Source organism: Pavona decussata, unplaced genomic scaffold (assembly GCF_977016875.1).
Source record: "Pavona decussata unplaced genomic scaffold, jaPavDecu1.1 SCAFFOLD_249, whole genome shotgun sequence".
NCBI classification, from domain to species: domain Eukaryota; kingdom Metazoa; phylum Cnidaria; class Anthozoa; order Scleractinia; family Agariciidae; genus Pavona; species Pavona decussata.
In genome coordinates this window covers 25,001-51,654 of record NW_028145653.1, presented here as the reverse complement: position 1 = coordinate 51,654, position 26,654 = coordinate 25,001, and the positions used below count along the sequence as shown (strand labels likewise).

The window sequence follows — 26,654 nt, the reverse complement described above, 5'->3', positions numbered from 1 at the left end:
TCATTGACATTAGACTCAGATTCAGATTCGAAATTTAAACCCGATTCTGAATCCAAATGTGATGCTCATCCGGTACCTCTAGACATCCTCGGTATCAGATTCGGATTCAGAATCAAGTTAGAATTTCGAACCTGAATCTGAGTCTAATACCAATGAATATTAATGAGATGACGTCAAACATGCATAATTTATGATGGTGACGTCATGCATGCATAATTAATATTGTTGAGGTTTGCATACATTTTGGGTTTATTTATTCCAGAACCAAAATCAGTCCAGTACTGTTGATAATTTTTTTATTGCCTTCTCCCTTTTTACATACTATCTTCACTTTTTTCTGACTTAATACGGAATATTAGCTTTTTTGTAGCAATTAACAATAACATGTCACCCACCACCCTCAAAACTGTTAGTTAAAGTTGCATTTTTGTGGATGTAAATTGATCAACGAAAAGCCATAATTTACACTTTTGGCATCATTTCAAGGAGACAGCCAAAAAAATTAATACGTTTACTTGCTTAGAAATGGTAAAACTTATCAGAGTTGATTCCAAACCAGTTTAAACTAAAGGAAAAGGTGTATTTTGCTGGATACAAAACATTGAAATTTCAGTGCCTGTGATAATGTACAAAGTCAGTAAATTATCAGTAAAATATCTTTACTTTTAGTTGGAACTGGCTCGGCAATCAATTTTAATTAAGTTTTACCTTCTCTTGGCAGGTGAAATTGTCAGTTTCTTGGATCCTTCAAGTTCAAGATAATTTAAATGGCTTTTTGTTTAATGATGTCCACCAAAATGCAACTTTAACCGAGTTTTGAAGGCAGTTGGTCAATTGTCAACTAACTGCTGTAGAGTCAAATTAAAGCCACAAGTTACAGTCAACCTATGTCACACGTGACCAGTATGTTTGAAATTTGAACGCAGTTTTGAAATTTGCATGTCATTTTTGAACATCGCTGGTGAGATTTCAGAGTTCCGGTACAGATTACCCTAGTTTATTGACGGTATAAAGCTATGAATTTTTCTTAGTATTTCAAAGTATTTCAAAAATAACAATCGTTTTCCAGGTATTTTGAATTTTTTGTCCAGTTAATGCATTTTTATCAGAAAGCTTTCTCAAGATTCCATTCAAATGCCGGACCAAAAAGGAATTCAAATGTTAATTTTATTCTAGGAAAAACTGGTCATGTGTGAAGTAGACTGACTGTAAATTTCACTAATATTGTACAATGGTTTTTACTTCGAGACGTTTTTGACATTTTTAATTTCCCGGTGACTCATTTCAGCTGGCTAGCCAGTTAAAAGACAACAGATAATTGGCCTATAGTGCTTCTGAGATTGCTTTTTTTTTTCTGTTCATATGCACTTTTTTGGGAAAAAACGGAAATCTTGCACACAAGAACAACATGAAGATTTGATCGCGCAAATAAAAAAATTCTGTCATTTTCACTAATGCCAAAATAACAAAACGCGATCTTAAAAGCACTATAGGTCAATTACATCCTGAGCCCTTCAATTGCAAAATCACAATGAAAGCCACCAGCAAGTTAAAAGGTGTCAAAAACTCCTACGACAGCAACAACATGACATGATAAACAGTAAACAATATTGAAAGGCTGAGTACAAAAAGAGCCTGTATAGAATATTAAACTAGTTTTACAAGTTTCACACTTTATTGACCTGAATTCAGCTGTCTCTTCTTGTTGCTTGGACCAACACATCTGCATTATACAGCCAATGATACAATTCAGTGACATGATCAGAGACGGTTGCATTGTATAGCCATCAATTGGGAACATTTTCCTTAAAGTTTTAAACTTCATACTTAATTTCTTGTTTTGCTGAAGACGGCAAAGAAATTTACCAAAATTCATAACACACATGCGGACCTATTGTTTTCCTAATAAATCTTATTTTTTGTGAAGTCGCCATGACCGTAGATCTCAAGGTCCCTACAACTATCCAGTGACCTTGTGACCAATTTTAATGCCAAAAAGCATCTACTTCATGCAAAATACTTCAAATGTTGCTGAAATGGAGTTGTTGTTTGATAATCATTCACTTTTCTTGCTGCAAAAAGCCCAAATGAGAACTGGAACATTTGATTTCATGTGAAAAATACTAAATATATTTTATCAGCAACTTCATTACCTGACAATTTGTTAAAATACACATGGCACAAAATACTTGAAATTCTGTAATCCTGGTGTTTGGGTAGAATATTGGTTTCTGTTATGCTGAATACATGCTAAGTTTGCTTGTGATTCCATTTGCTTGCTGCAAAAACATAATCCTGTTTTTTTTTTTTGACTATAAAAAATTGCGATAAAACGTTTCGTAAAAACATTATAAAAAGGTTAAAAAACACGACGTTTCGATGTACATTACATCATTATCAAGTGAAATTAAAAATGCAAGATTGCGGCTATAAATACAAAAATGGACAATAGATATTAATTAAAATAGTAGCATTGAAAAATGCTACTATTTTAATTAATATCTATTGTCCATTTTTGTATTTATAGCCGCAATCTTGCATTTTTAATTTCACGTGATAATGATGTAATGTACATCGAAACGTCGTGTTTTTTAACCTTTTTATAATGTTTTTACGAAACGTTTTATCGCAATTTTTTATAGTCAAATGTTTTTCTAAGTCTTTGCTTCTTCGTATACTGTTTTTTTTTTACCTTATAAAAGCAATTCTGCTAAAACCAGGCCAACGAAGCAAATTTTTTTTTTTTAATGAACACGAACAGCCAATAAACGAAAATCTAACCATTGCAAAGTCTCTAAATTTTGATGAAATATCCCTACATCCAAACACATATGACAGCAATGCAAATATTGGCAATCAATGACACAAATCAAAATTATCAGCTCATTTTCAGGTCGTGATGTCACTGAACAATGATTGATGCAGATGTGTCCAACTGACAAATGTAACCAGAGGAGACAGTGAAGATTTAGGCTACACACCTTTATGGAGTAAAAATGCTATGAACCATTTGTGACCCGACTTGCAAAACAGTGGTTAAACGTTATTTAAACACGTTTTAGTGGTGTTTAAACTTGTTTTCATTAAAAATGCTAAAAGAAGCATTTTCCTTTTTGTCACCTTAAACCACCTTGTTGCAAATTGGGTCACATTTAGTTTTGATGCTCTTAGAAATGAACTTCAATTCCTTGATTGTTTTGGCCAAATTAGACCGTGTTAAGACGCTAGCTACCACAGATTCATCTTTTAGGCATCAAAACTAAAATAATTATAATGATTTATTGATAGCATTTTCCACTCACAGAAAGAAACTTGAAAACTAGGAGTCAAGGCCGTCTAAGCACTCAGCCCTTTAGTTGCAAAGCTGAATAGAAAAGTACAGTAACAACTTTAAAAAAAAATAAAAAATTGCTGAGCTTTTGCATACAGAAAGTTATCTGGTCTGGGGGATCTGGGGGAGCAGGGTTGGCGCAGTGGTTGAGCACTCGCCTTCCACCAATGTGGCCCGGGTTCGATTCCCGGACTTGGCGTCATAAGTGGGCTGAGTTTGTTGGTTCTCTACTCTGCTCCGAGAGGTTTTTCTCCGGGTACTCCGGTTTTCCCCTCTCCTCAAAAACCAACATTTGATTTGTAATTATTTGATTTGTGAATATTAGCTTTCTTGGATTGTAAAGTGCCTTTGATCATTTAGATGTTAAAGGGCGCTATATAAGTATTAAAATTTAAAAAAAATTTAATTTTAATTTGGTCTTGATATCACTAGGCTGTTGATTAAATTTCAAAATTAAATGGACGTATTAAATTCTTGGTTAGGCTTAACCCTGTTTCCAACAATCGAGTCCAGTGGTTCTAGAATTTCTTTCTAGCATGTCAAATTAGCAGCCGTTGTTTTGTTAACACAAAATTAATAATACAACAAGTGTGTGCAAAAACCCAGCAATTTCAAACAATAATGGTTTGAAATTATTATGAGAATAGTCTAGGAAATTAAGGGTGTTGTTCTATTGTGTGACTGAAACAATTTTCTTCAGTCCACTAGACTGCTGTATTTACAAGTTGCAAACCTTTAAATTTAGCTGCTCAGTGAATATAGGTATAACTCATGATGACCAAGAAAGAAACTTAACTCCAACTATACTAGATCTAAGATTGAAAGTTTCTCGCTTACAATGACACAATTTGTGGTTAATGTGACATTTTTATATCTTAGATTAAATTGGAAAATGAGCTGAGAAATGAATTTGCCATGATTATTATTGTATCAGCCACCCCACTGGACCGTGGTACATATGTGCTGCTCTAGATAGCACTCGCTGTTTTTACAAAACCCCCAGTAAATCCCACATTTTTTGAAAGCTTAATAATTCTAGAATATGGCTAGTTCCCTGAAAGGTGCTCAGATTTGAAATCAGCAATTTTTCCAAGAATACTCTGTCTTTATAAATCGAGTTCCATGCCTACCAAATAAAAGCACGAGAAGACGACTAACATGGTGTTTGGTTGTTCACACAATTGAAAAGCAAGTAAGATTGTAAATATGAAAATTCGCCCTGTCTGTGAAAAATTGGCCATTACGTCTAAACAAGGCACAATATTCTAATTCAAAAACATGGTTTTGCATTTTATCTATCTCACATCATTTTGGTCAAATTTCAGCCAATTTGACCCAGCGGTTGCTGACTTGGAGCACAAAAATATATGCGTATCTCGCCAGAAGTTTTCTTTCGAACAAAATAATGCAAAAAACAAATTTCACCATTAATGAGTTTAGCCACACCTAGGCGTGAAGCCCATTTCCCTCAGGGAGAGATCAAGTTTCCTTAACAATGGTACCATGAAAGGTAAGATGAAACAGATAAATTTTTGTGGCAGTGTTCCTTTGGAGAAGACCGCCTTAGTGACATGGTGATGACAGCGCTTGTCAGCGGTACATTAATTAAAATTAATGTGGAAAATATTTAGCTCTTCATAACTTTGCGCAAAAATAAAATATTTTGCTGGAGTTTTTTGTAAAACAAAGCTTCAAAAAAGACCGATTTGACTATGCAAAAATCTCAAATTTGGCAAAATGGACAATTTCCCCCTTATATTTAGGAAATATGTGGGGTTTCATAGAGATCTGCAAAAGACTTGTAATACATTGAAGTTTACAACTTTTACAAAGAATGTATGGCAGGCACGCTTCCAATTACAATATTTTCAATTATTAAATTTCCTCAAGTATGAATTAGGCCTCTGAAAAATTTTATGTTTTTGGTATATAAATTTGCTATAGCCAATTCACTTCTGAACTCGTTTCTTGAACTTAGTCTTACATTTAAAATGTCATGCTAACAGTGCATTGAGCTACTACAATATTTTTGGCATCCATATTGTTTTTAATGCACATATAAAATAATATTGTCTTTAACTGCACCTTTCAATTATTGATACACTAAGCAGCCAATAACAATGTTTGCATCAAACAAATACAGCAGATAGGATGGAATATTTGGAAGACTAATCATACTGTACAGTGGCCCAATTGTACTTTACAGACAAGATAATTAAACGAGTTTGTTTGTTTATATGCTCGACAGTTAGTCAGATAAAAAGTGATGTTTCAGCATTACTGTCTGAGTTCTGCAGCTGATGCTAGTTTCTATTTCCCCTCCAAAAAAGAAGTAATGCTAAAACACCATTTTTCATCTGACCAACTAAGGTGCTCAAACAAACTACTCTGACTAATTATCTAATGACTATGTGCCATGCAGAATTTAATTTGCTCCTCAGTTTATGGACTCAAAGCACTAAAAAAACATCATGTCACTCTACGTTTTGCCATATTCAATTGCAGTGAAAAGCTACAGAACATTTTTGAAATAGGAGTAAAAAAATGTGGAGTACAAAAATTACTCTCGGAGAAAAAATATTTCAAAAGAAAAAATCCATGAACACGGTTTTGCTGTTTATATATTTTGAACTAGCTACATGTATTGTCCAAATTTGAAGGCAAACGAACAAATTCCCTTTGAATTTTAGCTCTTTAAAGTGCCCTTCAAGTGAAAAAGTTGATTTGAGAAAACAGCGCTAAAAATTCAACAATTCAGTTTATTTCAAAATTCCAGTTCAAACTGGATGGGCTACATCGCTTGGATGCGAGACACCTGTAAAGGTATACAGGAACTTTAATTTGACAAGATTTTTCTGAAGCAGTGACCACCTTGTTAAAAACTTGCCTTTTACTGTAATTTAAATCCGAAATGTCCAGTGAATATAGGGAAAAGCTTTTGGAATTGGATCGTCAGCACATACTTTATTGCCGAAGAGAAACTGGAAACCAAATACATTAGGAAAAATGGAAAAAACACATCAGATACCAAGTATGAAAAACTGCTTCTATTTTGGCCAAAATCTGAAAACCAAGTGTTAAAGAAAGGAAAATTGAAACAGACCCCAAAACTGAAAAACCTTAAAAAATGGCCAAAACCAAAAAATGGAAAAATTATCCCAATGCCCCCTCAATAACAAAATAATTATTGTAAACCCACTCTTACAAAAAATTATGGTCACTTATGTTTAGAGAATGAACACTTCATCCATTTTGACTATGACATTAGTACACAAAGAGAATTTTCCAAACGTTTAATTTAAATTCTGGTGTTTTGCATCATGTAATGGTGTGGAGAAATAAACACTTCATGGATATGTACAAATGGGCCACTGCACACTAATTAAAATTTAATAGTGAATAAATATGAATATATGAAACATATAAACAGTGTATACATGTATATTTGAACTGTGGGTGAAAGATTAAATCAAAGAAAGACTGTTGCAGCTATATTTACACAACTTAAGCAGCTGCGAAAAGAAAGCATGAGGCTTAAAATGCATAAACAGCTGCAATGGTCTTCCTTCTATTATTCTATTCTTTCACCTGCAGTTCAAATATATATTGCATATATATTCATATTCAGTTATTCATTCCTCCATGGGTATATTATGAACTCACAATATGATCAGCTCCCAGTTAGCTTGATAGCTCAGTTGGTAAAGCACTGCACCATCATTGTAGAGGTCATGGGTTTCAATCCTGTTTAAGCCTGAATTTTTTCAGGTTTTCTTTTTGCACCTGACTAAGTGGAGTAAATACCTGGGAGGGTCTTTCTTCTATTTAAAATTTAAGAACAACATTACATTACTTTAGCATGACACACATGTACCCCTGATCATCTTCATTCCACTGACATGAGGTACTCTCAGCAGCCCATCATTGTTCTTGTAGTTTGTAAGCATGTTGATCTTGCCTGTATCAATAATGAACAAAAATTGTTACCAAGTTAATAATACCACAGATCTCAGGGTATTAGTTTGCTTTTGTTGATTGGCAAAGATTAATGTTTACTACCCTAAGTTAGAAATATGATGTAATTATTCAGTAAGTGACACAAGCATAATCGGAAAAAAAAATCTGAGTGCTCCTATCAGGAGCCGAACCTAAGACCTTCCAAAAATATTACTAGTTCGGAAACTCTACCACTGAGCTACAGGAGACTCGTGGGAACAAAGGCCATTAAAAAAGGTTCATGGGACAAACATCCTGCATACTGCTAGGACTGGAATGTCATGTGTGGCATATGCGCAATGGAATAAATGTGATGGAATATTTTAAGCTTGGTGAATAAATGAGAATGATTATTCAGTAATTGACACAGGCATACTCAGAAAAAAAATCTGAGTGCTTCTATCAGGAGTCTAACCTAAAACCTTCCAGTTACTGGTTTGGATGCTCCACCACTGAGCTACAGGGGACTTGTGGGAGCTAAGGCCATTAAACTAGGTTCATGGGCCAAACATACTGCATACTGCTAGGATTGAACTGTTATGTATGGAATAATTGCACAATGGAATAAATGTGATGGTGATGGATGTTTGTCTCATGAACCTAGTTTAATTTAATAGCTCTCACGAGTACACTGCTAAAAAATTGTGTGGTTCCAGAAAATGTCCATACCCCCACCACGGAGGGAATTGGAAATTCCAGAGGGGTGGGGGGGTCAATGGCCCAGGAAATTCCAGAGGGGAGGAGGGGTGAATGGTTGGATAAGTTTCCAGAGGGTCAACTTCACGTTCATGTCAGACATAGTTGTTCAAAATTAACTTCGCAACTTCGTAGATCTTTCTTGAAGACGTTACTTTGTTTAACTGTTTTAAAGAAATCCTTGTTACATTAAAAACATGTTTCCCTTCTCCGAAAAGCCTTTGTAAGCGAAGTACTCCAACTGAGACAAGAAATCTATGTCTGCGTTGCGTGACTCAGTTATTATAAAACTGTTGTTTGTGAAACTTTCTTGCGTAGAAAAATATTGTTCAGTGGCAACAATTGAATTTGTATCAATGTTTAAAAGGGAAACTTTTGTATGGCTATAAAGTGAAAGCCCCAATTTTACCTAAAACATTGAAATATTTGTTTGTTATTTTTGTATGCTGTGTAGAGTTACGGGCAAAGGTCAATTCCCGGGGTCAGCATGCAATTATAACTGGTTTGTCAAAACTGACTTGTGTTAAAACTTATTTTGTCCAAAGTATTTCAACTCAAAGTCCAAAAATATTAACTTAATTTCTATGCCAAAATTCAACAAAATAGAGCCAATTCGACATTCTTTTAATGCGTTATTGATCTCATACAAAATTTGCATAAGAACATAAACATGCTAATTTCGTTTTGCGGCTCCATTTCGTCTGCGGTTTCAGTTACGATCTGAAAAGGTCAATTTGTCTCCCTGCCCTGCTAATGCTTATTTTGTCCAAGCCATTCCGATTCAATAGGAAAACTATTGACTAAAATAACTAGACTGAATGATTACCATGAGAAAAATTGATTCAGTAGAACTAAAGCAATAATCCTTTTGATCTCCTACAAATTTGCATAGGAACGTAAACATGACATATGCAAATTAAATGAAAACACATTTTTGCATTGCCGGAGTTATTCCAACAATTTAGATTTAAAATCTTCAGCGAAGCTAATGGTAAAGTTTGATGTCAATGACCACAGGTAAATATAAAACACAACAATTATTTCAGTATCAAGAGCTTTTTGGCAACTCTACCGGTGAAATTGAACGGCGCGCGCGCTCTTCGATGACGCATATTGGGTTATTCCAGAAAAAATCCACACACCCCCGACGGATGGGGTCGTTTTTTAACCCCCCCTCTCACCTGGATTTCCTGAAGCACAAGATCCCCCCTCCTGTCTGGATTTCCAAAACAAAAGACCCCCCCCTCCCGCCTGGATTTCCGGAAAAAAATATTAGGCTTAAATTTAATTTATTTCTAATATAAAATACGCACAATCACATCTAGATGATTTTTTTTTTAAATTTCTAAAGCTTCGGCTAATATTAAAAACTCTATTGCATGGAACTAAAAAAAGAAACGAGTTCATCCTTTGTGCCCAATGGAGAACACCTATGGAATCTTAAAACGGCACGCAGAAAACGAACTGGCTGCTTGTTCAACTGTGCTACGGACGATGGGACTTCAGAGAGGTTATCACTGTATATGTTGCAGGAACCTGTCCAAGAACTTTCTCCTTCAGTTGTTTTCGCAATAACTTACGTTTCCAAAAGTTTTTTCGAGGTACAGATGGCTACAAATTCCTCTCGAGTATTTTCGACGAAGAGGGAATGTTTGGACCAAAATTCTTTGGAATTGTCCTCTTCAGCTAATAGCTCTGCATCCTTGCTTGCACAAGTAAAAAATTCTTCCGCCTGACGCAGTGGAATCCACACTAAGAATGCAATGGCGAACATGAAATTACACAACTGTGGTGCGCTGGGTCTGGTACGAGTAGAAATGTGTCACGCATTTCAAACTCTTCGTTGCAACAATGTTGCGATGGCTCATTCTTTACTATCTAGTTGTTTGCGTTTTCTGCTATAAAAGGACCTGCGAAGGAAGTTAGATTATCATTTACTTTAGGTGAGAAATATGTGATCAAAATATTTCTATTATTTTCAGGGTCTGAGAGTGCTGAAGTGTCACCGAACTAAACGTTCGAATTGCGTGAACTATCGGTCGAAATGACTCCTGCAGAAGACTTTCTTAAGTTCATCCCCCCTTCCCGCCTCGATTTCCAGAGTCTTTGACCCCCCCTCCGGTGAGAATTTCCAGAATCCCATCCGTCGGGGAGGTGTGGATTTTTTCTGGAATAACCCATTTTCTCCTCGTGTAGGCAGCTCTTGATATTTTTGAAATGTTCACATCAAACTGATTTTTGAGGCGTTCTTTTGAAATAAAACTTTTCCAGAGGGGGGTGGGGGTGTATTCTGTATTTGAGGAATTTCCGAAGGGGTGGGGGGGGGGGGGGGTTAAAAAAATACCTCGAAAATTGAAAATCCTGGGGGGTGGGGGGGGGGGGTCCTATGTGAAATTCCCTCCGTGGTAGGGGTATGGATATTTTCTGGAACCACACATTACAGGTTTAAGCATGACTTTGTATGGAAATACTATAATTCTACCATAGTATACTAATTCACTGATTCTTCGTATTCCTAACGGTTTTTCAGAAATTTATGAAAAACTTGCTGTGCATGGGACAATAAATATGCTGAATGCTGTGTACATTAATTGTTAAAATGTGTGCGTTTGTAAGCTACAGAAACCAGATCAATACTTAGCTTTCTTCTTTGTCAGTTTTCCTTTGTAAGAAATTCTTTAAGTTTTGGAAGGAAATTTGCATTTCATGTCAGAAATCAAAGGCTTGATCATTTTGGCTTATTGTTTGCATCACATTTTGTACTGTAAATTTTTGTGTTTAAAAACTGTTAATGAAATTCACAGAATAGCCTCATTATAAATTCCTTATACAACAATAACAATCAACGACTCTACATGATCCTACAGCTGATTGCAGAGCAATAGCACCTGTAAGCAGATTTTCTGTACCTATCAATCCAAGAACTTGCAGCATACAAAACTTAGAATGAAAATCATGTTTGCCCGTTGGTACTTAAAATTAATTTTGACTGTTTAATTAGGACTTTGAAGATAAAACTTAACAAATGAATGTCTCCGCTAGCATTGACCCCACATGATTATAAGCTCTACTGTAACCATAAAGTGTTTTACACCTGTATCTAAGTCTTAACCAATTGTAGAGCAAATTCAAAAGTCTTTTCTTCTGCTACTTATTCCATTAAGTAAAATAAGTTCCCCCTACCTTCACTTTCTGTCCAAGGTGACTGTACTTGACTTTCTGTTTTTGATTTTTGCTTGTTTAATTCTGGCATCCAAAGGTTCCTTGTTTCCTGCATAAATTTAACAATGCAGTCAATTTTTGGACATCAGAAATTCAGAACTGAGTAAACAAATCATGCTGTATTTGTATTGGAATAGTCTCTTTTTGTGCTACTTTTTAATATTACATAAAAAAGTTCCCCATACCTTAATAATTTTCTGTTCTGTACTTAATGACTTTTTTTGCTTGCTCAATTCTGGCATCTAAAGGCTACTTGTTTCCTGAAGAAAAATAAACAAACCAGTCAACTTTTGGACATAAAAAAATCAGAACTGGCCAACAAATTATGCAGTATTTGTATTGGAAACGTAATTTAATGGAGTTAAGGTCATTCCCCTAACCCTTTCACCACCACTCGTTTTTTCCTGAAAACTGCCCTGAACACCAGTATATTTTGATCGTTTTCCGGAATTACACGACTTTACTCTAAACGCATTTTTCACAGAGAAGGAGGCATTTTTGTAGAAAGCAACCAAGTTTTATTTTACTCTTTATAAAATGCTCTTTCATTTTATCTTATTTCCAGATACTAGAGATGAAAACTGAAGGAACTATAAGCCTTCAAAGTTCGATAACATATAAATTTTGGAAAAAATATATTTGTTTTTCCGTTTGAAACAGGAATCTTGTTATAAATTGTCAAACAAAACAATCTAAAAATATAAAAGTAGCCTTTGAAGGTCATGTTTAATTGTTTAACTTATTTCTCTCAAGATAATTGTGTTTTTCACCCTCTAGTATTGCAATGCTGCTGGAATTCCATTCAACGGAATTACACAATTTTAGCCCAAAATGACAAGATGTCTCATAATCCAATATTGAGAATTCTTTTCACAAGGAGTGGGAATTTAGAGAAATAAAGAAAATCATAATACCAAATTGGTATGATGTCCCAGTCTCATCTATTTATTACATTGTAAAGCCTCTATCTTGAATAATCTTCCTTTGTATGATAGTCAAAGAAGCAATTCGCCCCTCCTTCCCCAATGCACAAGTAAACATCACACTGGCCACACTTGAAAGTTGTCTTGTGCCTTGGGGAAGGATTTTCAGGACTTCTTTTCTTTGACAAAAAATGTTTCCTCTCACAGACAACACAGCGATGATTCTTTCCCTCCCCTTTGAATGGGAAGTGAGCACCAACATTAGTGAGGCGAGTGAGGTCTGGCACATCTGCACTTCTCTTCCTTTTGTTGGAAGCAGTTGATTTCTTTTGCTGTGCAAAGGGGGCTGAAAGTTGTATACAAAGATCCTCTTTGAAGGACAGCAGGTCTCTTTTCCTGCTTCCTTCTCCAGTGTGTTGACGCTTATATCCCTCCAAAATGTAAGCATTGTAAATGCTCAAAAGCACCATCTTGAGAAAGATGCGTAGGTACCACCTCTTCTGCTTCTTGGACTTGTTTAGGGCGGTCATTTGGTCACACAGATCAACGCCTCCCATATAGTCATTATATGATTTGACAATTGGTGGCCTGTAAATCTTCTTGGTAACCCAGCTGCCTCGAACCTTCTCTCTCCTAGACACCAGATCACTTTGATCTTGCTCATCGTCTGACTCAGGACCAGGGTCGTCAAGTCTAACCCAGGCTGGTACCACTGGTGGAGGATGGATTGTGCTCAAAAAGAAAACATCTTTCTTATCTTTCCATCTCAAAGCCACCATCTTTTGGTCCTTTGCTGTGAGCCATGCCACATCTCCACGGTTCTTGAGCTGGATTCTTTTCAACTGCTCATTAGGGTAACCTCTTCTTGGCCTTGCAGTTCCAGCAGCCAATATACCCCTCTCTTTCAACATCAGGAAAAGAATTGGACTTGTGTAAAAATTGTCCACATACAGATGGTGGTTTGTGTAATAAAGGTCTTTCAATAAATCCATCACAACTTTACCAGTTTTTCCAAGATTGCCTGCCTGTCGGTTATCCTGTCCAGCATACACACTGAAGTTTTTACAATAGCCAGTCTTGGCATCGCATAGCTCAAAGAATTTCACTCCAAACTTTACAGGTTTATCTGGCATTCTCACTTTGATGGCAAGTTTTCCTTTGAACGGCACCATAGCTTCATCGATCGAAATTTCTCGAGAACAGTTAAAAAGTTGCTTGAATTTCGTCACTAGTTCGTTATAAATCGCCCTTACTTTATAAAGGGTGTCCCTGCTCTCTTCCTCACTCAGTTCATGTTCCGGGTCACAAAAGTAAATGTAAGATTTCAGTTCGAAGAAGCGCTTACGGGATTTCAAAATACTTTTCACTCCGGGGATGTGAAACAATCTCGTTTCCGAAGACGAGAAAAAATAACGCTCGTCGCGTGGAACAACAATAAGATCGTTTGAAATAATAAGTGCAGCAAGAAACGCTTTCAACTCCTCCTGCGTGACAGCTCGCCAATTTTGTGCTCGTTTCACTTCTGCATTCTTGTTAGTGAACTGCACGATGTTTCTGATGATTTCCTCGCTAAAATACAGCAAGAAAAAGTCAATGGCCTTGTCAGAATCAGGCAAATCCGTTGTTGGACCAGGTTCGTGCGTTAACGGTTCATCGTTGACGGCAAAGCGCTGCCTTTCCCATGTCATGTTTTCGGGCAAATCAAACCCGAAACCTTCGAACTCATCCTCGTCTTCATCACTATCGAACAATTCTTCCAAAGCATCGTCTTCCAGGTCCGAAAATTCGTCTGAAGAAGTCAAATCAGCCAGAGAAATGTTGTCATCATCTTCCGAAGACATTTAAAAATGGCGAAGATCGAACGGAAAAACTCCAGAAGCGAAAATCTCGTAAAATTCGTATGAAAACCTACGTTTTTCTCGAAGGGAAAACCCCAACTCAAGCCCCCTTAGGCAATTGGCAATTGTTGAGTCCCCCCAAATGGCAAAGTGGCCAGGCTACAAAGTCAAATGTTCGGTAATCTCTTTTGGCCGCTAAAGCGGCCACGAGTGTTACGGCCATGTTTTCCTAGTGGCCTCAAAAGGGGCCACCAGTGGTGAAAGGGCTAAAATAGAACCTACACTCAGATTTTTTCCAAACTTTGCCCATGTGTGGGTCACTATATGTAAACTGCAAAAATGAAATAAAAAGAGGGGGTCACCATGCTTGTTCTTCAGCAACGAAGCATTGAAATATGGTAATTTCTGCATGTTTGGACTAAAAGGACTATAATAGAGCATTTGCCAAAAACAGGAATTATTTTCTCAAGAGAACAGTTAACGGCTCATTTCATAGAATTTTTTCCCTGTTCATAGATCATTTTCAATGTGAAATCTGTTTGAAAACTATTCTTAACCAGTACTACTGACATATTTCACAAAATAGACTAATTCGTTACCTCTGAAGGTAGGCCAAAATGTCCATTGGGTAAATATTAGGCGCAAAATTTGATATTTCTAACACTAGGATTTTCCTTAAATTTTCACGGTAGTTGGCAACCGATATTGTGGCCAGAAATCTGAAAAGAGAACATAGGTTCACCGGGTTGGTTTTGCAGATATTTCTCAAAGAAGTGGTAAATCGAACTTCAAAACTGGTTTCTCCGCGAAGGGACTGGGGCGAGTCTTATGAAAACACCTTAATTTCCGCGCAAAATGCAAATTAAGAATTTTGTTGTTAGATGCAAGTAAGATTGAGTGATACTCAGTAGTCAGCTAGAAATTAGCGTAATTTTTTTATTTTGCCATTGTGCGCAGTAGAGTTGCACACTGCAAAACAGGGGAATGACCTTAATAACAGAGAGCACAATTAAGTGCTGCATAGGTGACCAGCGGTGTCTACAGTTGTATTTGGGTACATGTGCCAGGAGTCCACGTGCTCACAGAATATACAATTTTCTTACAGCCTAGGCCTAGCCTGGCAGCATTTGCGTAGTGGTTTCTTGGCGCCAGGAAGCTTCTGTTTTCCTCCTCCCTCCCTCCCTAGAGCTGTCTTTTCCACCATAATTTTTCATGCACAGTACTGTATAAGCCCCTTGATTTCCGAACCTTGGTGAATGCCTCATCATCAAAAATCCCCACACACTTAGCAAGAAATGATTTTCTGTACCCACTTCCACAAATATCGTTTCTTTCTTTGAATGCTGGTGATTGTGAAAATGGATATGGGGCTGGGTCTGAGGTCAAATTAGCTCTCTACCTGGGGTGGGACAGTCAGATCATGTACAGTACTTACCCCATCCCTACTACAGCATCTGAGCAACCAGCTACTGAGCAGTACTTCCCTGTGATGCTGTTTATTATGCTGTACAAGGAAGTTCAAACTTTTGAATCTTATTTTGTCACATTTCACATTGTAAAGGATTTTAAATATGGGTAAATAAACAATCAGTCAGTCAATCAATCAATCAATCAATCAAGAGGGCTAACATTTGGGTGGAGACAAAAACACATGCATATAACTCTTGTCCGACTAAATAGTTAAAACGACCTCATGTCGCAAGGTTTGCCTTCAAGCTACTGTTAAAACAGCATTTACTTGAAAAACGTTACAGAAATACAGCTGAATAATAATTAAGCTTACCTGATTTGCAGTACAATGTCTCAGGACATATTGTTTTCAGGCCGCGCCGTGGAAAGTTCATGTCACCCCAGAAGCGTAAAAACTCCAACATAATGTTATGGACCATAGTCTTCGATAACAGCGATAAATTAAAGATAATCCTGAGTAAAAATAACGACTGAAACACGAATAATTTTCCAACCGGCTCGCATCTCAACGTTTGCAAGTTGCACGTGCCCAGAAAGATGGCAGAAAATTATGAATAAATTAGTCATCTTCGTTCCCAGGACATTTCTCTCTCAAATTTTCATGGGAAACCCTGGGAACGATTGACAATCTCGTCCCCAGTCCTTTGGCTTTTTGGTAAGAGGGTGGTCGCCAGTAGAGGCTCTGGGATACCTAGAAAACGTGGGATCTTTAATAGTGCATGCTTAAGATTAAAACGGAAGTCAAATGCCCCCAAATGGTAGTCGTGTTATTGTTATCGGGCCTGAAGGTTTTATCGGGCCTTGAAAGTGTTCGAGAAAGCCAAAGTTGATTCTTACACGCGATCAAAGGAACTGGATTTTTTTTTCCCGAAAGAGCGGATCAAAGCAACATTCCTTTTGCCTATCTTTTGGCGAGGAACCAAAAATGAAGAGATTCAAAATAAAAAGGACTAACTTACAATAACTAATAAAAGAAGATTATGAAAATAAGTGTGCAGTAAAGGTCAGCTAAAAGTATTTCTAAAAATTGTTCAGACAAGTTTCTCGTAAGGTTATCGGTATAGAAGCGGGTTAGAAAGGAACAGAATAACGCCGTGTAGTTACAAATTCTGATAATTTAGTTGTTGCTCCGCCAGTAGCCTTTGTAACGCTTAATTTGTTAAAACATGAAATATTCCACACAATCTACAAAGCAAACTGAAAATGAAATCTCGGTAACAGCTTCAAAGTCTAGCTTCGGAAATGATTGCAACGGTAGCTTAGTTGCTAAGTCTTCTGATTGAGCACGAAACTGTACCCTTGATCCCTAAAGTGAAAAACGGGCTCAACTGGAAACAGCTAAAGTAGTTGCCAAAGCACGTTTAACATTCCAAATGCACTAATTGGACCTTGTAACAGCCCTAGCTATTTCTGGGAGACATCTGTCAATCAAGGACGCACAGTTTTCACTTCCGCGATGTCCTGATTACAGCAGGCATACCTCTAAATCTGATCTTAGAACAACGCCTAAATTAAATGTGTTGAAAGGTATCATTTCCGCAGGAAGTTGCAAGCAAACGTTTAGTTCAACACGTTCCCTTTCCATATACTTATTTTTGTGACATTTCAAAGTGATTTTAGATTGTGCACTTTTTTCAGGATTTCTCGAACGCTTTTGCTCTATTTTCATCCCTGATCTCATTACTACAGTTTCCCGAACCATTTCAGAACGAAATTCGGTTCCAATTATCACGTTAGTCGACTGAACGTAAATTATCCAAAATGGCTGTCTCCTGGAAAAAAAAGACGTAGAACAAAGGGTTTTATAACACTTTTTTAAAATTGATACAAGGGCCGCCTGTTAGGGTAAAATTTAGAGTATTGTAAGTCGAAGGAAAGAGTTACTCCCTCAGTCATTGCACAGTTCTTAGCAAACATTTTGGTGAGGAGAATTGTAAAAATCCGAATAACGACGTGAAATTGGAAATAAAAAATAGAAGGTGATATCTTTGTATCTGTGGAATGTGTGATCATTAGCGAGGGGATAAGCCATTACTGAGGAAATGGGCAAACAGCCAGTCATGGAATCAATAACTGCACGATCTATGGCCGATATAATTACTAACTCTTCAATTTTCAGTTTAAAAACACGAAAGGCGTTCGAAAAGGTCTTTTTTTTTATTAAATGAATTTATGGATTTTATAAAAAAAATTATGCCAATTTAAAAGAATTAATTAAAAATAATGGGCAGAGTTACTTTTCTCCAAGTAGTTGTATGGTGTAACAATACGCAATGAATACGCGCTTTTCAAGCATCATTTTCCCTTCCCCGTTTGTTGTGTAGGTGTAGATCCTCTTTGATTAAAAAACGTTTAAGTGGACCAGAATTAAAAATGCAGATGATGACATATTTCACCAGTGCAATTGGCCTTATGTAGAAATAAAATTTATTACCTCACTTAGTGATGTTTGTAATCGTTTTCAGGTAATTCTGGAAATGCGTTATTGTGTTAATAATCTTTAAGTCATGAATCTGCATTTACAAAGTAAAATGGGGCCAAGTATAATTGCATTTTCCTTTAAAAAACAACGATTTAATTAAATTCCTTGTCAACTTGGAAACCAATCGATAAGATCATGACAGTTGTTTCCAATGAAGAAATTGTAATAACTTCACCCCCGCGTTTAATTTTTACAAATTACGTTTATACCTGTGACTGCATCTGTTTTGACCATAATCTTCCTGTAGAAACCAAAACTCGGAATTCAGGTGACGAGCAAAACAAGGAGTGATACAAATAGGTAAGGTGAATTCGTTTACAAGAATTTCAAGACTTTTATTTCTGAACTATTGTTTTACATTACAAACTAAACAGCTCTGTCTTTTTAGGCTGTAACCTTCCATCATAATGGATAAATTTTATGCAGTTCTAATGATGGTTTTGGCTGCTGTGGGACAACTAGAGGCACGTGTGAAGCTGAGCATTTGTAAGATGTTTGAGTGACTTAGTTTCTAACAGAAACTAGTTCTCTGTTACTAACTTTTATGTTACATTATTCAGTGCAACTGATTAGAAGAAAAGGTTTTATTTTTGTGCCGTGCTCCGAAGGGATTACAATGATTTATCTCTATGAGGGTCCTATGATAACTCACTTAAAGTCTTCTTAATTTTTCTTTTTAGCAGGGATTTTTAAGCTTCTATATTATACTAAGAAAATTAAGTGTAGTAATTTTCTGTTGTAGATGATGATCCTTGTTCTAATCCAAGACTGTGCAATGGTGGAACATGTCGACCCAGCGAAGTTAGTGGTTATTCCTGTCAATGCCCTGAACGTTTCCAAGGGAAAAATTGCGAAATAGGTGAGGGATAAAGTGTTCGTTAACTTGTATATCCAACGCGCGCCTGCCGTCTATCATTAACCAATCACAATAGACATAAACAACGTAACAGACCAATGAGAATTCAAAGCAGACATGTAACTGCCTCTAAGTTTCATGTGAGCAAGAGCAAGTCATGATTGATCTCCTTGGTTGAGAAGGTGGCCCGCGTTTTTCTAACTAATACCAGAGCGCAGCTCAAAGCAAGACTAACAGAAAACTGAGTGAGCCGTTCGAGACTTAATCTTAACTCACTCCACGATACAGAGCAATTTTGAATTCATTGTCTTGCAACCAAAACCTAAGTAAATATTTTAATTAATCACAACAAAAGCGAGCACAATAACCCACAAAGAACTCCAAATGGTAAACGAAATTATAAATGACGCCGACAAAAGGCGTGTCCGAACAATTGACTTTTGGTTAATTGTGTATTAACCAACGCATTGCATTTCATGCGAAAAGCTTAAAAGCATTTTTCACCTGAAATTTTAATTGTAAACAAAATTTCAAGCTAAATCAAGTTGTAACAATTCCTAAAAATGTCTTTATTTTGTGACAATGAGACGCAATTTTATAATTTTCTTTTTTTCACGCCCAGAGTGTGTCGATAGGAATCAGCAACAATGCCCATTATGGTCAGCGAATAACGAGTGCACACGCAATCCTGGTTTTATGCGCAAAAACTGCGCTAAAAGCTGTCTTTGTGGTAAGTCTGGCTCACCCTTCTGCTTGCTATTTACCTTTCAATTTTTTCTGTTTCTGTTATTGTACCAACTAATCTAACCTGCGTAAGAACTGGAACGCCACTGTTCCACATACTGTGGACTTGCAGTTTTATTAAAAAAAGGTTATTCACGTCTAAAGTCACCGCGAGCAGAAGAATTTAAGTCATTTTTCAATGTCTTCGTTTCTTAGGATGTACGGACCATGATGAACGTTGCGGTCCATGGTCTAAGAGGCATGGAGGGTGCAAGAAATGCTACATGAAAGCTTATTGCCGAAAAAGCTGTGGTCTTTGTTCATAGGGCCACTCCGCACACATGCTTGAAACTATGTAGAAAATGTTACGGCATTTTTTTTCCTCATGATCAGAGGAAGAATAAACTGTAATGTTAAAGAGTAAAAGATGATATAAATTAATAAAGAAATAAACTAATAAATAACAATTCTCTTTCTTTTTGGTAAATGGTTTCTGCCCTGGAGTCATGTCATTAGTGCCTAATTTATGATCATCCGGGTGAGTGTATTCCTGAAAAGGACTGTTTAAGATGACATTAACTGATGGTTCGACAACCTGAGCGGAAGTCATTATCCGAGTCGAGTAAATTGGGGATCGTCCGTAGATGTTATAAATGTCTCGTGTTATTGACCTGATTGGTCAACAATTCACGATATTTGCCAAGTATATTAATCATTTACTAAGTTCAGTTGGTATTAACAAAGAGTGCAATCCCCCTCCTCCCCTACAATATCGCCTTTTAGTTAAAAACGTGACTCACTCTTTTGATGACGTTGACGTTTACATAAGTCAAATTGGAAATGAAATGCATCAATTGATGCTCCCATTGGACACTATGAAACATGGGTGGTGGTTGTGAGTTGTGGGGGGGGGGGGGAGGGTGGGGATGGTCGAGAAATGTCTGGTAACCATCCTTTTCGTCCTTAAAAGGTTAAGAACTAAAAGAAGATTGGCACCTCATACTAACGCATTGTATAAAATCACCGCCCCTTCTTTTCCCTACCCTCTTGTCAACACTCCAGACTACAATGTTTTCGTGCGCTCATTTTCTACAACAACAGTATTTTGAAACCGCATGGCCCCGAGGACAGTTTGAAGTTCTTTTCGCCCGTATTTCGGTTCCAATACTTCGAGGTTTTCTTTTTAAAAAGACAGAAATACTTTCCTTAAGTAATCACGTTTTAGTTCCTTGTAAGTGGAATCCCCTAACAAAGTGGTATGACATAGTTTGCGATATAAAAGTTTACCCTTTTACCAAACCGTGTAAAAAATGTTAACATGCTGCAAACTGCAATACATCATACCTCGATAAAACTAAAAGTACTGTGGAACCATATAATGAACTAATTTGGATAAAAAAAAAAGGAAAAACTAATGAATGGCTCTATATGAAGTGTTTAACACTTCTTACAGTTTTTCTTCCACTGTTCCCTCATAAACGTTTCACTCTTATTACTTTCTCCAAGTTTGATCCACATTCCACTGTTATGGTCATGGTCCCTAGCTCCGCGCGCCTAAAAAGAAGAAGAAGAAGAAAAAAGAAACTAGGCAAAGCATTCTTCTTAAATCTTAGCATAAAAGTTATAGCTTCTGAGCGCCAGTAGTCTAGTCTTTCCCTCGACCAGTGGCTACACTAGCTAAGGAACATTAGAAACGCAGGATTTTTTTTTTCGCAACTCCTGCGGGCAGGTGACTTGACGAAGCGTAAAGGATTTAAGATGATGTTATGTTCTCTGAAGTAGTGTCCCACAGTTCTGACTTCTTATATGTCTATTTTCTAATCAGCCAACCCTGCTGTATTTACCCCTGAAAATTAAACATGAGAAATCCATATCTATCAGGCGCTCTCCAAAAATCTTTAAGGATTTGAGTTGCACTTTCAAAACAGTGTTTTCCCAATTGATGAACAACCTTTTAATACAGACACTTCACGACAATGAGCATGCAAAACGTGGTACATATTATTTTCTGCAAAATTTACCCGTTCAATGCGGACCCTTGTTACAGTGCCAAAGGTGTACATTTTATTTCTAACTTACCACACACACGACAGCTCTTGGCACAATTGTCTTGCATCCAGTCTTTGTTGCGATCGCACTCTCCTATCTTCTCCCATTCTGTACACCTTGCATGGTTGTCTTTACAAACTGGAAAAAGTAAGCTTAAGTAAATATTATTGGTCGACTGCTGTATAACTATAGCTCTGCGGTAATCCAAAATCAAGAGGGTTGATCGTCCAAAATTTGAAAACGGTGTAGAAAAGGGCACCAGAATCTAATATTGTGAACGTACTCGAACTCGTTCAATTTATTTCTATACAGCCAAGGAGTAGAAACAAAGTAACGCGACTGGGAAGAATTACAGAAACACCAGTAGAAGCCGAGTATAAACGCTATGGCATGCATTTTAATGATAAATTTCCTATAACAAATTTGGACCGAAAGTTTCTTTGAAATTCATTAATATTTTTTCAAGAAAACACAAAGGAAAACCGACTAACGCGAAGGAGGTTTGGCAATATGATCTTAATTATCATAAAAATCGGTGGGCTTTTGATTTGAATTTCTCAAAGAATTGTTTATGCTTTGAGAAGCTATATCAAAGACTCGAAAGGGCAACCGATTTCCAAATACCACGAAGTCGGTTAAAAAAGAAAACTCACTGCCAATCATTTATTCAACCGACTTCTTGCTTTTGAAAATGGGACGAAATGCCCTTCCTTGGGTTTTATATATTACTTACCACACTTGCCACAGCTTAAAGCACATCCTTGGTTCATCCATGGATTTTTCTTGCATTGTCCCATCCTCGCCCAAATAGGACACTGTGTTTCATCACTATCCTTACACACTTTGGGCCTTTTGATAGCTTAAACAGATCACATCAAAGTGAGAAAACGTAATTGTGGCTGGTCGTTGTTATTCTCTGTCGTATCATTCCACCATGTCATGACATGATATGTCCGTTGTGTTACTGCAGGAACTGCTATTTGTACATACGAGCTAACAAACAATTACACCCTGATCAGTTTTAATCTTCTCAAAAGATAACCCATTGTTGAAAGTGTATATGCACACAAAGGTTACCGCCATATCAACGGCGTTAACTACAGTCTACTAGCTATACAGTTATTAGTAATCCGTTTAGTTACATAAAGTCAAACTTTAATATACCAGTTAGTTGCAGCCCTTAACTTTAATTCATGCCTTGTTTAATCGCGCGGAAGTATACGTGCACGTGCAAATGAAACTAACCATTCTACTACGTACGTTCTTGTTGATTCCTGGTTCTTAAGTGAGGTTTTTCTCATATGTCTACAATAAGTCAATCTTTAGTAAGATAAAGTATTTAGTGGCGGATCAGATTAGCATTGACTCTATATTAATATCAAAAATGATCTGATAGCTTTACAAAACTGACCTGATATGGGAGCTGTCTGACCTTTAGGTGGATCTAAAAAAAGGGAGGTATTAGTACGTTGGTCTTTAAACAAATAAATTATCTGGTTTTTATGACATGATTCTGAGCGAAGTGGGTGAACAGAACTCGATGCGCGTCGGAAGTCAACCAGCGTCAACTGGTTCACCGACTCGAATGCCCAAATATTAACACCTGTCTTTTTCAAAGCTGAGCTTAAGGAATATGTTAACCCTCTTCAGCTCTGGGACGGCGAAAGTGGCGGAGGGGAGGGAGAGGGAAACCTCCCGTACTGAGTTTTGACAGTCGTAAATTTTTCTTTTCATATTAGGGGATACACCATCAAATTCTCCAGCTTTCCTTACATTTCAGGTGGCGACAATTTGTTGTGTCATATCATTGTTCATGTAACTTGAAGCTTCCTTGACCACAAGATTTCAATTCCCACGTGCTCAAAATTTATGTCCTGACTTTGTCCTAATTCTGTGACCAATTTGGACGAATTTGTAAGGTTTTGAAGAAAGTTAAGAAATTAAAGATGACGACGCGTTATTTGAGGTAATCTTTACATGTTGTGGTTCATACATGAAAGAGGTTGGACGTTCTTAAACCAATTTCCAAATTCCTTTGTCAAAGCTTTGATACTCTCGAATTACGAAGAGATGTGAAATGCGCTTCCTTCTCAGGTTAAAAACGCCAAAAAAAATAAAAGCAAAAACCAGTCAAAAAATCCGAGGATAATAGGTGTGAAGAACAAGCCTGCGCGTTCAGTAAGAACGTTCCATTTTACTTTAATTTTTCGCTTGTTTGGCTTAATTTTGTTTTAAAAAGCTTAATAGTCCATTGTATTACCCTAAATTTACCTAAAAGAAATCAAAATGTAAAGAAGAACGCAAGTATGATATGGAAACAGATATGGAAACATAAAATTCACTGTATACTTAAAACAGGAATCGTCCGGTTTCTGCAATTTGCCAGTCAAAAAATGATTGTCATAGTAACAACAAATTCACTGAACCCTGATCTACCATCTAACATATCAACTCCTTTCAAGTTAAATTTCAGAAAAAATGAAGAAGTTTCGTGTCATTTACGTTTGTGTTCAACGTTAGAACGCCCACCCCCACCTACCCCCCCCCCCTCACCCTGCCTAGAAAGAAGAATAAGAACAAGAAAATACTTACGACAAACTTTGCAGCTCTTTTTGCAGTTACCACGCATGTACGCACGATTTTTTTGGCAGCCGTTTGGTTGGGCTGCCCACCCTGGACAGTTTGCATTATCGTCCTTGCATTCTTTATGAGAAGTAAATGCAAGAAAAAAAGTTAGGTTCCCTTTGAGAAGTACGAAGGCGTCGTTATCCTCACGTATGTGTATACTGGCGAATATTTGAAAGAAGACAACTAGTTAAGTGCAGTTTCGCAGAAAGTCATCAAGACTAAAATTTTGTAATCGCGGGAAATCCAATAATAAAATATACTGTTTCAATGCTGGATAAATGACAACCATAAAAAAATAATAATAACAATCTTTCAAGTAATTTCGATCTGATTATTTTGACATTATAATGAAATGAAATAACGTAACTGAAACTCACCACAAGTGTCACAGCTCCTTGCGCAATGCTTGCTCATAAAATTGACATCTTTCCTACAATACCCTTGGGCTTTCCATTTTGGACAAGATACGTAGTCATCCTGACAGACTGAGGAAACAAATGAAGCATGAATAAACGGATGGAGCAAGGAATGATTAATTATTAAGTAATGAATTATGGTTCAAGACATGACGAGTATTAACCGGAAGGTTTGGTTCAACCCGCTCAAGGGCACAGAAAATGCCATGGCGTCCTGAAACGGTTGAAGCCTCACACGCCTATAGAGGCTCATCCCACCTTTAACAGCTTGCACCCTTTATCTCTCTCCCTCTTCTTCCCTTCTCTTCTCCTTGGACACGTAATCGAGTGCCTTTTAAAGGGAGTACGTCACCCCAGGCGGAATGGCGCGCGTTGAAATCACTTTGAAATCGTTGGCCCAACTTTTTCAAACACCGTCGTAGAGTTCAGGAAGCTGTTTTAGTCTGTTTGAATCGCGTTCATTTTCGGAAAGTAAGCTGAATCTTTTATTTACCAAAGTTCTTTAGTAATCACAGAAGCTGCTGTTTGTTGCGAAATTTTTGAAAGCTTTTGCAATTCCAGAAAAGCAAAAATCCCACGACAAGATGTATGCAAATTAGTCTCAACCGGACTCTACTGCGCATGTGCCCCGGCTGACCAATACTCCAACTATGCAAGTTGATTGATAAGGCCTTTTTGTTACTTTAATAGTTTTGATAGACCGGCTGGTAAACCTTAGTACATGAGGTGTAACATTGCAAACACAGTTTGGTATATTAAGCAAACTTTTGGTCTTATCCAAAGGTAATGTAACGATAATTTTATAAGCTATGCTTACAGCAAAGTCCGGGATCAAAGTACACGTCATCAATAGCGATGTCTGAGTATCCAGGTTGACCTATCTGGGCAAAGATTTTAATCTAGAAGAAACATAATAAAAAAAAACCCCATGAAATCAAACTTAAAATTATTAATTATTAATTTATTAAGTACCCTTATGCGAAGCCTTGAAAGAGAACAACATTTTGACCTCAAAACATGAATAAACGGTAAAGTTAGATTTAGAACTATCTGTTTTCTGTGAGATGCAACAACAAGGAGCATTTCTACTCCCCCTGGCTGGTATTCTAGTGCATCGGGGCGTTTACACCTGCATTTTAAACACCTGGGTGGAGAACGACAATGTGGAGAAAGGCTTCTTCTTTGAGAAAACAGTACGACAATGTAAAGACAAAACTAGCCTTGAACCAGCGACCGTGTTAACTCTTCACAGAATGTTCCATCGAACATGATCGAAAGTCCACAGACTGAACTCCCGTAGGTCATTTCGCTAACCTAAATCAACTTGGCTTCTATTTATATTATTTATCTGAAGATGAAAGCACCTTATAGTTCACTCCCGCTGGGATATCCAAACTGACTTTAGCTCCAATCCAGTATATGCCTTGGTTCCTGTTTTTAGCAAAAATAGTTACGGTTCGTTTTCTACGTTGCTGTAGCACGACGAAAAGTGAGCCCATTGTTTTACCGAACATGGTGTAAAAGAACTTCATACATTGTCCTCCTCTGGGAGCTTTCAACCATGGGCTCTCTAGGATGGCACGAGCACCTGCTCGAGCGGGCGCGGATGACTCCATGTATAGATAATAACCTGAGGCCAAATAAAAAACGTAATACTCAACTCAGTATTTTAGTAATGATCCCCTTTAGGATAACAGTCTTTATTTGTTTTAGCTCACCAAATAGCGATCTAAGAATTTGTATGTAGATGACGACTGGTCTTCTTTCCAGTAGAATTGCAAACATGTTTATCAATGGAGTTTGTTCTTAGCTATATACTACTGTCACCGCCTGTTGCCATCTTAGGCTTTAAAAATCATGAATTCCGGTCCAAATGCTATGTTATTATCAAAGATTGCAGCTGTCAATAATGAGCACCCCGTTTTGGCTTCCTCCCCCCTCCCCCTAACCCTAACCCTAAACATCCCCCCCCCCCCCCCCCATCCAAGCCGAGCCTAGAGGAATGGGGAGTCGTGCACCGTTTG

At 37.2% G+C, this 26,654-nt stretch overlaps 2 protein-coding genes and 1 long non-coding RNA gene across 7 annotated transcripts in view; 1 reads left to right on the top strand and 2 right to left on the bottom strand.

Moving 5' to 3' along the window:
• Positions 1 to 82: 82 nt before the first annotated feature.
• On the bottom strand, positions 83 to 16,056 carry LOC146457017 (uncharacterized). 4 transcript variants are annotated; one of them, XR_014858632.1, is made up of 7 exons: positions 15,790 to 16,052; positions 15,442 to 15,510; positions 11,431 to 11,505; positions 11,207 to 11,294; positions 9,604 to 9,933; positions 2,679 to 7,289; positions 83 to 2,295 (listed from the first exon to the last, which is right to left on the bottom strand). It is a non-coding gene; the product is annotated as an uncharacterized LOC146457017 (long non-coding RNA). The 4 variants fall into 4 exon arrangements; XR_014858631.1 differs by having other exon boundaries at positions 84 to 2,295; positions 15,790 to 16,056; XR_014858629.1 differs by lacking the exon at positions 9,604 to 9,933 and having other exon boundaries at positions 85 to 2,295; positions 15,790 to 16,041.
• Positions 16,057 to 17,658: 1,602 nt separating this feature from the next.
• LOC146457016 (putative tyrosinase-like protein tyr-3) lies at positions 17,659 to 20,607 on the top strand. Of its 2 annotated transcripts, XM_085092423.1 has the most exons (5): positions 17,659 to 18,258; positions 18,347 to 18,444; positions 18,701 to 18,817; positions 19,437 to 19,544; positions 19,754 to 20,607. In XM_085092423.1, the coding sequence occupies exons 2-5, from the start codon at positions 18,366 to 18,368 to the stop codon at positions 19,861 to 19,863; spliced, it is 414 nt and encodes a 137-aa protein (XP_084948549.1). In that variant the 5' UTR covers positions 17,659 to 18,258; positions 18,347 to 18,365; the 3' UTR covers positions 19,864 to 20,607. The 2 variants fall into 2 exon arrangements, with proteins under 2 accessions (XP_084948549.1, XP_084948550.1); XM_085092424.1 differs by lacking the exon at positions 17,659 to 18,258 and having other exon boundaries at positions 18,270 to 18,444.
• Positions 20,608 to 20,743: 136 nt separating this feature from the next.
• LOC146457014 (uncharacterized) overlaps positions 20,744 to 26,654 on the bottom strand; it is a 29,702-nt gene continuing 23,791 nt past the window's right edge. The window contains exons 12-19 of the mRNA XM_085092422.1: positions 25,995 to 26,260; positions 25,448 to 25,529; positions 24,592 to 24,699; positions 24,179 to 24,289; positions 22,998 to 23,030; positions 22,320 to 22,445; positions 21,617 to 21,724; positions 20,744 to 21,091 (exon numbers count right to left, since the gene is read on the bottom strand). Coding sequence (XP_084948548.1) covers positions 21,078 to 21,091; positions 21,617 to 21,724; positions 22,320 to 22,445; positions 22,998 to 23,030; positions 24,179 to 24,289; positions 24,592 to 24,699; positions 25,448 to 25,529; positions 25,995 to 26,260 — 848 coding nt within the window. The 3' untranslated portion in view covers positions 20,744 to 21,077. The remainder of the gene's footprint in view (positions 21,092 to 21,616; positions 21,725 to 22,319; positions 22,446 to 22,997; positions 23,031 to 24,178; positions 24,290 to 24,591; positions 24,700 to 25,447; positions 25,530 to 25,994; positions 26,261 to 26,654) is intronic.